Here is a 12059-nt window from a genome sequence, read left to right as displayed (position 1 = left end):
CTTGCACGGCTCCAACAGGATAAGTGGTTTGGATGATGAATGGATGGAAGATTGCATTCTGCACAGAAACACCAAATTTGAGTTTTCTCAAAGAAGTTCAAGAAGAAGTTCAGATTTCAAGATTTGCGCTTCTGTTATCGTCATGTGTGTATTTTCATTGTCAGAAATTCTTTTCAAATAAGTCATCGGTGGTGAGAAAGTCAAAATGTGACAAAAATGCACATACCAGAATGCGACGACACGTGCGCACAAGAAACTCAACCGGTATTGCGAGTAGTGGTAGTGATTCTGGCGATTAGAGCATGTGGGTCTGTGAGTGGGCGTGTCCTTGAGTTGCTTCATTACCAGGAGACAAGCTGTCTCTAGTGACTAGTTCGGGACCGGTCCAGATAAAAGGTGAACAAGTCTGGAGGATATCCTCGTTAGTCTTCTGCACAACAAACATGATGACCAAGAAAAAAATTAGTAAGTACATCACCAGTGACCAAATCTGTACGCAATTGGGTCTGAAATTTTGATAACATCTACAGTTTTTCTGCCTGGGGTTAACAAATAACATGTGTAAATTTGGCAATTTGTGGATTCTCTTTCAAGTTTGTTACTTTCCTAAAAAAAAAAAAAACAAGTTTAGTTGAAATAGAATACTTTTAAAACCTTGCCATCATGTCCACCATTATTAACTTTGTGTGGCAGAGGATGTGACTCAAAGCAACATGGGTTATTTGCCGGTTAAACCTGATCAACCAGTCTTGTTAGACTGCAGGGTATGACTGTTGACAAAATCGAAAGAAGTCCGAGCTTCTTTCCCTGGTATGAGCATGATTAAAGAAAATAATGATTAAACTGGATTTGCAATGGAAAAACATTACACACGTGAAAGCTAGACTAACTAAAGCATCATGATCAGGAATCCTTTGTTTTTACCCGGACTCTATTTACAGTCCAATTGCAGAGCATATCTCCGCTCACTCACACCAAATCTAATGTGCACAATTCATATTTTATAGTATTTGGTTGGCTAAAAAAATGTTGTTGTCTTTTTAGAGGAAGCAGCTATTGGATTTGTACTAGGTGCAGTGGGAGGCGCCATCATGGGAGCCACAGAAGACCCAGTTGACAGGACCCTGGCTGCAATGACCTCAACGAGCCAATTGAGACCACTGATCGAAGACATCAGGAAAGTCGGTGCGCTCGGACTTGGCACTCTCATGGGAGCTTCTGCACTGACCCTCGCCATGACCTCGGTTGTAGCTGGCGTTGTCATGGCAGCAGTGGTCGCTTCAGTGTTCGTCACCACAAGGAGTTGTGGGACAACCCCGACGAACTACGCAAACTTGTGGGCAAATGCAGGACTTGCTGGCGCCTTTGGGACCACACTCAGTGGCGCCACACTAGGTTTTCTTATTGAAATGATTGTGAATAATTATGGCATGATTGGTCTCCTGTGTGCACTGTCCATGTTCAGCATCCTCAAACCACCTCTGCGCTTTGTATTTAACGTCCTCTGGAAGCAAGGCGAGGCCTGTTGCACTCAAGGATCTCTGGGTTGGGACACAGAAAGGAAACAGTTAGAGATTTCAGATTTAGAGCAGAGAGAAAGAGTGGCTGTGCAAATAGAAGAGAGGATCCTGACCATAAATAATGGGATGAAGACCACTGACGCAAAGGACGTTACAACATGGGCCACTGAGCGGGAGTTGCGTGAAGGACTAGAGAGGAAGAAGATTGAGGCAGAAGAGGCAGCGGTCAAACAACGGAGCCTCCAAGACTGGATCAAAACTGTAATGATCAAATATGTGGACTTTTTGGCTTTTTCTGGAATTCCAATGACTGTGGTTGCTGTTGTGACGTCACTTTTTGGTCTATTCGGCTATGGCGGTCACCATGCTGTGTTCATTGTACTTGTAGCTTTAGTCGCCATCATTGGCTATTTGATTCTGAAGTCATCTGAATTTAAGTTCTGGATGTTGGTAGGATGCATGGGAATGCTGGCAACGTTCGTTATTGCCATGCTCACCGTACAAGCTGGAGACGAGATCAGGAATCAGAAAGGGCAAACGCAGGGCGTAAGTGGTAACAGAATCAATCGCATGAGTGACCGTTCCTCTCGAGAAGCTTTGAAAACAGCAATTATTGCAGCCAAACTTTGCCAGCTGAGTTTGGGAGCCACAGTTGGGGGGCCGCTAGTGAGGCATGCAGCTGGAGGGGCCAAAGTCATTGTAGGGGCTGCGATCATTTCCGTCCTTTTATTAGCTGGGGTGGAGATTTTATCCCCAGCACTGGGGATGGGAGCGAAAGCCGGGGCATTGCTTGGGGTGGTGGGTACTTCTGGGGTGTCTGTGGGTGCAGTGGCAGCCATGGCAGGGCAGTGTTCCTCGTGGCCACGTACTTTGGGAGCTGTAGCAGGTCTGATGATTGGTGTATTAGTCATGGGTGATTTGCATTTTATCATGCTTGGAGTACAACTTTTTGTTGCCTACGTCTTTGCTATGATGAATGCTTTCTGAAGCATAAGAGGGACACAAAATTGCCTACTGTGAATATAATTCAATTTAGACAGGAAAGTTTGCTTTTCCCGCTGGTGGGATACATTTTAAGTCACTGTGCTACAAAAATACACTTTATGTGAAAAAATAAAATTTACCAAGTTTACATTCTCGTGCCACGTGTCGGTCGGGGACAGACGCAGAGTATTTTATAGCAACATTGAAAAGAGAAGCTGATTAATCCTGTTTACCAAGAAAGCAGTTCATACCTTCACCTGTCAACACCTAATTAATTGTTGTTGATGAACAGAATCTCCTTGGTAGAGAAGATAATATTTCAGTACATTTATAACAATAAAGAATGACAGACATGAATTTTATTTAGTGGCGTGGTTTTCCATGTTGAAAGCAACACCAGCATCGGACTATCCTGTTTTACGAGAAATTGAATCTATTTTGTTTTAAAAAAAAAACAAAAAACAACAGAAAGTGACAAAAAGTAAATGCATACATTGCAGTATTTTATTTTTATTTTAAAAGAAAGGATGAACGTTTTATCCCTCTTTCTGCATCTTGTTTTGATTACATTTACATACATTTAGTTAAATATTATTATTATAAATCAGAATATGTAAAATAATATGTATTATATTCACTGGACATGAATTGGATCATCAATTCAATAAAGCAACCTTCTTAAAGTTTCTATGAACTGAAAATTAATGTCTTGTAAATTTCCACATTGTTCATCTTGTAGCTAACATGACAGCACACTCGTCCCGACAGGTGGGCCATAGGGGACCGTCTCCGCCCACCAAGAAGCATAGATCTCTAAAAGTAAACTTTTTATTTTATTTTTTTTATACAGTAGCTATATTTGTGCTGCGAAATATTAATATTGGGTTTTTCGTCACTAATTTCAAGATTAAAAATATCAAGAAAAATGTGATTTTGTTTGCTTACTGCCCACTCTTATCAGCATCGGCCGATCCCAGCCTTACTGAAAATAATATTATGTGTGCAGGCGCGACAAATACACCAATGAGGCAAGCAACAGTCCCGCAAAAGTTTTCAAAGTAAGTCTTTGAGGTTTTTTTTTTTTTTTGTGTGGCATCTGTAAAAAAATGTATCCATTATTATTTAATGTCACAAATTTCTCTAAACCGTTGGCCATTGGTATGTAGACATCTGTAGTTATGTCCACATCAATCTATTGAAATATCAAAACAATCGCCCAAAAATTTGGGATTTCATGGACCAAGTGTTTTCCTCATGAGCGACACCAGCTTCAGTCATCACTTTGCAATTCCAATACGCTTCTGGGATAGACATACTCAAGTTGGGGTTTATGCATATATGTATACATATGTCCTCTATAAGTGCTGTCTGTGGTAACACTTGCCAGTAGTTGTTGCAATTTGTATGCCAACGAAGACTATTGACAGTGAGTGATAGTGCTGTGAATAGAGTACAGCAGCATAAAAAATATCGAATATATAATATATGTACAGTAAGTACAATCCGTAGGATAAGGCAAATTGAAAAGTAGGATAATTGACCCCATCACATATTTTACGACAGATACTGTTCACTGATTCACTAGAGGACAATTATGGATATTTTTTTAGCCTTCCACACTCGTAATAGAAACTTTTCAGAATGTGTCTTGGTACCGTGGTTCACCACTGAAGGGCAGTGTGCACTGAAAAGCGTTGGAGCATATTGTATTGGCCTTGATCTTCTCTCTAGGACAGACATTTACTTGATGAGACTATTAGCCTCCACGTTCAGTTTTGAAGGGTTGCAAGGTCACAGAGATAAATCCATTTGGATTGTGATGGGTAAACCTCTTTAAGCTTGTTTTGTAAAGACTTCATAATCAAATTGACTTAAAAATTCTAGATTAGCCCCTTCATGCACACAATATGATAACCTACATCTGGATTTTTAAAAATGTATTTATTTATGTATTTATTCATACAGGAGAATGAACCTTTTGGATAGCTGTACACTGTAAGTGACCACTGTCCTGGAAAGGTTGAATTTAATTCTCAATGCCTTTATTGTGTTATGTTTAGAATTAACCATGAAGGGGGAAAGAGGATCCAAGAGCAAGCGGAGTCAGAGATGGCAATACAAGGGATTTATTTTGTCCAAAATCCGGGGAGTGAAGTCAGCAGTGAGGTCGGGCTTAAACGGGCAGAAGGCTTCAAGCAGACACAAGAAAGCACAAAAGTACAGGGAGACAGGTTAGCGTACCAGTCAAACAACACAGCAGAGTAATTGCTGGGAAGAGAAATTTGTGCCGTAGTACCAAAAGGATAGAAAGGAATAACCTGTGCCTAACTCCTGTCATCTTAAATTGAAATTGATCTTAAATTGAGGCCGGATGAGCTGCAGTTGCGCAGGAGCCTGAAGCTGCAGGGGCGTGACCAAGAAGTGAGAGGGAGCCGCCCGAGCCCTGTATGTTGACACAAAAGCTCCAAAAACAAAGTGAAAACTTAAGAACGCCACAAATTACTTGTACATGCGGGCGGCACGGTGGGCGACTGGTTAGCACGATGGCCTCACAGTGCAGAGGTTGTGGGATCGATTCCGGCCCCGGCCTTCCTGTGTGGAGTTAGCATGTTCTCCCTGTGCCTGCGTGGGTTTCTCCGGGTACTTCCGGATGGTCTTGTGCATGCATTACATACAATTGTGAAATGGTCCACCTTCTGTGACATCATAAATGGGCCGTGTTTCTGCATATGGTGTCGACTTGGGAAATACAGTGCCTTGCTAAACAGCACCTCGGCTGAAATTCCCTGTATTTGTTGAGAAAAAAAAATCAGCTATACTGATGCACAATGGCCAATATATCATTGCATTCTCCAATCTTTGATTATAAAATACTGAAATATGAAAGATGATTGGTCAGAACTGGAATTGCACATCTGTAAGATAACAAATGGAATCTTAATGTTACATTAGTAGTGTGATTCTTGCTGTTGGTAAGCTCATCATAACAAATTTGGTGACTCATCAAAACAAATAAAAACATTGAAATAAAATTTAGAGAAACAAACCAGCTGGTTCATTTACCAGCAGCACTTCAATGCAACAACAATTACCAAAGCGCTGCTACTGCAAAATTGTAAGGATCATCAATGGGTAGGTGGCAAAGAAATCTGTATTACACTGATTATAATGTCCAAAGGGAAATTATTCTAACTCTCTGATATATATATATATATATATATATATATATATATATATATATATATACTGTATGATTTATTGCACGCCATGCAGAAAACCAGTTCACTACATGCAGGCATGCCAGGAGAATAATAATAAGGGGTAGACAAACAGTGCTGCGCTTCCTGAGCTGGGGGGTAGCAGTGAGTGGGGTTCAGTGAATTACTCACCTAGCAAGTGAATAGAATCAGAATCAGAAATCCCTTTATTGGCATTGTACTCAGTGTGCAACGAGATTAGAGCGCTCCCGTCTCCAGTGCAATACAACAATAATAAAAACACACTATGTCGCTGTTCTGCAAGGTAAGGACAGTTGTGTGTGCGAGTTCAGCATGGAGATGGCTCTCGGAAGAAACTGTTTTTCAGTCTGTTTGTCTTTGTTTTGATGCTCCTGTAGCGCCTGCCAGAGGGCAACAGGTAGGAACAGGTGTGAGCTCGGGTGAGTATTGTCTTTGATGATATAGAGAGCATTGCTGAGGCACCGGGTGGTGTAGATGTCCGACAGGGAGGGGAGAGGGCAGCCAATAATCCTCTGCGCTGTTTTGACTATCCTCTGGAGCCTCACTCGGTCTGCCTCAGTGCAGCCGCTGTACCAGGTAGAGACACAGTCGGTCTGCAGGCTCTCGATGGACGAGTGGTAGAAGGCCAGCAGCAGCTTCTTGTCCTGGTTGAATTTCCTGAGGACCCTCAGGAAGTACATCTCTAATAATACATATTTTGCCCTACAATTTACAGTGTTATATAATTTAGAGTGAATGTTTCATCATGCTATTATTATCCTGGCAAAGTGTTAAGCTACTTTTGTATCCTTCACGTCATCAGGTAGGACGTGTTTGATTCTATTTATAGACGTTTACTTGTTCCTTGCGCCGACCCATTTAGGACGAACCCGCTTGTGACGCTTGTGAGCGCCAAAAATTGTTATTGTGGAGACGGAGGAAGGGAGTCTTAGGCTAGGAGGTCTAGTACTGAACACTTTAGTGGACACACTTCTCGAAACTAAGTAAGCCCGGGTCTGCGAGAATTCTGGACAGCTCTTTTTCCCGCTCTTCCTTCCTAACGCCGTCTGAGCTGTGGCGCATTACACCAGTTGCACGGTAGATATTTACGCCCCTGGTGCTAAGTGTGCTCAGTTTATCAGCAAAGTGTTGATTTGGGAACACCGTGGCGCTGACTTGGCTCAAGTTTATTTGGCAAGAGAAAAAGTGTGATGAATTGGTGCATTTTTGTATCTCCCATGAGTTCAGCTTGACTTGAAATGAATGAATTTGAAATGAATTTACAGCATCAAACATGTCCTTTATCTTGTGGTCCTGTCCCTGGAACTGAATGCTCAAGACACTGAAAACTGTACTTCCTATATGTCAGCCACATACACCAACCTGCGTTTCCACTTAACATTTCACAGAAGTGTGCATTCTTTTCATGTATGAACTGACGGATTTTTTTGATAAGCACAAAAATTCTATTCAGGACTTAAGTAAGCCACCGCACACTTTGAATCTGAGGTGATTTATCTGGTTATAATTGATATTAATTTGATATTATAATATGAATATGAATTAATTTATACTTAATTAATTAATATAATTAATATTGATATTATTTTATAATATTAATATTAATTATATATTAACAATATACATATTTATTGGCTTTTTAAAGCAGTGGATCAACAAGGAGTACAACCTAATCTAGCTCAAGTGTTTTTTTCAGATAACACAATAGCTAGGCAGATAATTTACGCATTTATCAGCATAGTCAATAACACGTAACACTTCACAACTAGTAATCTTCATGAACTCACTTATCCTTCCTTTCCCAGGTACCCCAAAAATGAAGAGAACTTAAAGTGTTACAGATATGTGCAAAATATCAACACAACATCGGCCTGCTGATGACATACCATCAGGAGCAACGGTGAGCTCAGTATCTAGCTCAAGGATACTTCACCATGGACACAATGGCCGGGAATCGATCCCTCAATGTCCTCAATTATTAACTCATTCACTACCAGCCGAGTAAAAAAAAAAAAAAAAAAAAAAAAGAAAATAGATCTTTGACGTATTTAGCCGTCATTGGTATTGAATGAGTTAAATTCATACTGTTAATTTGTACTTTTTCACACTTTTAAAGAGACTTATACACAGTGTATCTTTATGGTGTTAGCTATGGATGATTTAAGGCTTTGTCTCTCAGTCTAACTCTCTGGGCTTCCTATTTCCTAATCTGTTCTGTTAGAGGGGAAGTGGTCTATATCCACCCCCGTCTTTCCCACGCAGCCCCCTTTTGGTCCGCCTGAGGTCAGTGTGGGTCAACACCCTTTTGCCTGCTGCCATCATTCACAGATGAATCCACAAAGGAAAACACCAAAAATGCTGAGCCATACACGCATCTTTTCGATGTATGTGATCACAAGGGCTAAAACATTTACAACAGAGGCTAAGAGCAACCACGGCCCTTTGAAGTGTGCAACGCAGTGCGGGACAGCAATCGTGCATTTCCTGAATCACAACCAGCAGGTACCACATTGTGTTATTTATTATCCCCTAAATCTATACTGTGTCGGAAGGTACAGTGTATTGTATGTCAAAATATGACCTTTAAGAAACTTCACAAATGTTTTGGGAAGCTAATATTACGATATTAGACCCATCAACCATCATATGGAATCTAACGTAGTTTAACAGGGCAACAATTACGACATTATGGGTTTATTAAAAAGCTAATTAAGTAACTTAAAATTTTGAAAACAAACCATAGCCTTTTAACCATCCAAACATTGACGTGAATATCTATTTAATCGGTCCAAGCATTCTGTAGATCGATCTACCTCCCTTTTATACTTCCTTTTTTGTTTTATTTCTACTCTAGTTGATTTCTATTCATGTCAACAGTACGGAATAAAAAAATACACATGAACCTTCGCACAGAAAAAAGAGGAATGGCTTTTACAGTGCACAGGAGTCTGAATTAGGAGTCACATATCTTCAGTGGAACAAGATGTGCTGCAACATTTCAGGCAACGCTTAGGTCACTTGAAATAGATGCAAGAGAATAAACAGCAATATACATTGTTTTACTCCCTCTTTATTTGGTTTTACAGTCAATGGCAACAAACCAACTTGTGCCAGTGCAATGCAAATAATAATTTGCGTTAATTTCTGTTAGAAAATGCTTGCCCTGTATCAACCTGCCCCCCATAAAGTGTGTATATACTGTACATATTATAGTGACACTCAAAGTACTTCACTCAAGCAAAGACACAACACCTCTAAGCATTTACAAACATGTCAGTTAAAAACGCCCAGCCGAGTTAATAGAAAAGTATCTTACATAAATGACCAGAAAGTAAATTGGCATCATTTCAACATAAAAACAAAAAACTTTAAAAAACATGAAAAAGTAAAGTAAAAAAACAAAAGTGGGTTTCTATCACAACAAAAACAAAAAAGATTGTAAACAGTGCAGTCACTTCTGTCAATGTGGAATTAGAAAAAAAAAACAGTGATGAATCTGGTTGGCTGTTTAAGAGGCCAGTGGCATGACGTCCGAGTTCATGTCCCCTGAAGTAAGTCAGCTGATTCTCACCGAATCTTACTGCTTGGGAATTTGTGTTTCCCAAGATCTTGAACGTCTCCAGTTGACATGGGATTGCTGAATGAAGTGATCCTGAGGACATTGTCGTCATGATCTTGAGCCATTCAACTTTGGACCTTATGCACACTTGTCACGATATCAATGGCTGGAGTGTCCTCTGCAGAATTTTTATGTAGTCAACCCCAAAATGTGTTCCATGCACCTCCACTAGCCTAAACACGGCATTCTGATTAATATTGTGTTTGTGGAATATGAGTTAAGCATACTAGGACTCGACAAGGACACATTTTTATGAATTTCCATTTTTGGGAAACAATAAACAAAACTACCAACACCAACAACAAAAACCTTCTAAAAATCAGGTTTCCTCTTTAGTACTTTGGAACTGTCCAATAAACATTATGCCCTTCCTGATACACATTTTGATGACCAGCTCATGATATCTGATCCAAAACTTCCCTACTGGAGTTGAAGATTCAGTTGCTAAAATGCAATTCATTCGATTTAGTGCCACTAATATGGCATCCCTCTCCTCCCAATTTTGCTCCCTGACCCTTGCAACCCTGCTCTCTCATGCAACAGTGCACTCACAGTGAGTCTTTGGTTCCCATTCAGCATGAGAGAGTGCACCATCAAGGATGAAAGGCTGGTTCTCCAAGAACCACCTGCTGTGGACATGACATGATGTAATGCCTGCCTGATGTTGTCCTACATCTGACCTTAAACTTGGTACCGCAAATCTAGTCAAAGTGGAGCAGCCACTGGAGACGTAAGGATGATGAGTCTCTGCTGACAAACTGCACGCATGTTCATTCTGTTATAGTATAGAAAAAGATCTCTGGGGGAAAAAAATGATCAAATATCTTATTTTCATCTTGTGCCTCAAATATTGTTGGTTTAGTTATATCATATTCAATCAACTCTTATCCAAGGGATGATGTGGGACCTCAACCTAGAAAACCACTGACAACAGCTAACATTCAGGACTTGACAGTCAGCACGTACAACCAAACCAATTAACAGTTTCAAATAGCTCATTATATAAGTAATTAGGTTGCACAATCAGCAGTTGCATGCGTAACTGGGCATGTAGCAATCTCAGATTAGGCCTGTAATATGCCCTCTTTCAAGGGCAAAATCTGAGTCTGGCTTTTTTTTTCTTTAAATAAAATACTAGGTATATGCATTTCTGTCATAGAGTATGAACTTTATCTTTGACCTGAATGTCCTATGCTTACATGCGTGGAAGAAATTGTTGCTCTCATTTTATATTTTGTCATGATACATAACATTTTATGATGTCCCACTTAAAGAAAGAAATTGAAAAGTGTACTCGATTACCAGCTCACCTAGATAGTACCTAAACAGCAGAAAGTGACTTTTTATAGTGGATGCACTATAGTAATTTTTATATTTGTTTTTTTTGCGGATTTCATGGTATTTCTTCCTGAAATTTATATTGGCTTTATAGCGTACTTGCCGCCTTGTGAAGATAAGTGGTTCCTAAAATGGGTACTGTCATAAGAGTAATTGATACTTGTAATAAAACAGCCACATCTCGTTGAAGTGTAGCTATGGTAAGTGATATTTTTAATCATTTGTTTTTATTTTGGTCTTTGAAAATGTCTTCACATGAAAAAATGATCATTTGCATTAAAATGTTTCTCCTGCATTTCTTTAAAAAAATGTGTGTACTATGTGCATTGTTGAAAGTTCACTGCTAAATAAATACTTCTACGAGTGATTTACTGAATGAGTGTAATTTGTCAATACGACAATGAGAGATGAAGAACACTTAAAAACACCCGAACAAGACTGCAGTTTGGCATCGAAAGTAATAGCGATAAATTAAAAACCTTATTGTCTGAAGAAAAGAAATTACTAATTATTGTTTACGACTGTTGAACCCAGATAAAAATAATAGTAATACAAATAATAAAATAAAATAAAATAAAATAAAATAAAATAAAATAAAATAAAATAAAATAAAATAAAATAAAATAAAATAAAATAAAATATAATAATAATAATAATAATAATAATAATAATAATAATAACAATAATAACAAAGCATCAGATTTATATAGATTAATAACATTTTGATCAAAAAGCCCCGAACAGATAAATGAGCTGCAATGTTCATGTTTTTTTTGTTTTTTTCATTTATGTCAGAGGAGATGTTGCAAACATGTAAAAATAGCATGTTAGACTATTTTCAAACTCATAGTGTGGTGATTGCCGATCCACTCCAAAAACCTTGATTGCTCAAAGTCTAGTAAATTTATCGTAATCTATTGTATTGATATATCCGGGACAACAACGTCACACGTGCATGTTTGTCATCTAGTGTCAAGAGTTGCTGTTTTGGCACAATCAGTACCAGGCGAGGGGTTTTCAGCCTCCAAATGGGGAAAGCATGAGCGAGACCGCCCACCCCGTGGAGACACCGTCGACAGTACACCACCCAAGCTCAGGGTCCAAGGGTCAGAAATACAAAATTAAGATCTGCTACAAAGGAATCGTTAGGTTTTTCATCTGGAGTAGTCAGACAAACCAAGAGCATTCTTTTACTTGTTTGAGCACAGTTCAAAAACTTGTGAGAGGTGTAAAATGATTCTTACTGCGATCTGTGGTGCGGCAGTTTAAACATGGCTAATAATTCAACACACGGCTTGTTATGGAAAAAAACAACTCTTATGTAACTTACGTTAGAACTCAGCAGGAGGGAGAAGGTGT

General features: G+C 39.3%; 1 protein-coding gene across 1 annotated transcript; it reads left to right on the top strand.

The window, feature by feature from the left end:
* Positions 1-341: 341 nt before the first annotated feature.
* Positions 342-3190, top strand: LOC148329453 (uncharacterized). The gene is made up of 2 exons (XM_088305791.1): positions 342-465; positions 1045-3190. The coding sequence occupies exons 1-2, from the start codon at positions 444-446 to the stop codon at positions 2505-2507; spliced, it is 1485 nt and encodes a 494-aa protein (XP_088161917.1). The 5' UTR covers positions 342-443; the 3' UTR covers positions 2508-3190.
* Positions 3191-12059: the final 8869 nt, after the last annotated feature.

The sequence above is a fragment of the Idiotropiscis lumnitzeri genome, chromosome 10 (genome assembly GCF_059441095.1).
Source record: "Idiotropiscis lumnitzeri isolate Australia: NSW breed Sydney's pygmy pipehorse chromosome 10, RoL_Ilum_1.0, whole genome shotgun sequence".
In the NCBI taxonomy this organism is placed as follows: domain Eukaryota; kingdom Metazoa; phylum Chordata; class Actinopteri; order Syngnathiformes; family Syngnathidae; genus Idiotropiscis; species Idiotropiscis lumnitzeri.
This window is presented reverse-complemented; position numbering and strand designations above follow the sequence as displayed.

Bases quoted from the DNA above. Each gene is read 5' to 3' on its own strand.
- LOC148329453 (XM_088305791.1), top strand. From the start codon at position 444: ATGATGACCAAGAAAAAAATTA. The intron at 466-1,044 runs GTAAGTACATCA...TTGTCTTTTTAG, and splicing joins GATGACCAAGAAAAAAATTA to AGGAAGCAGCTATTGGATTT.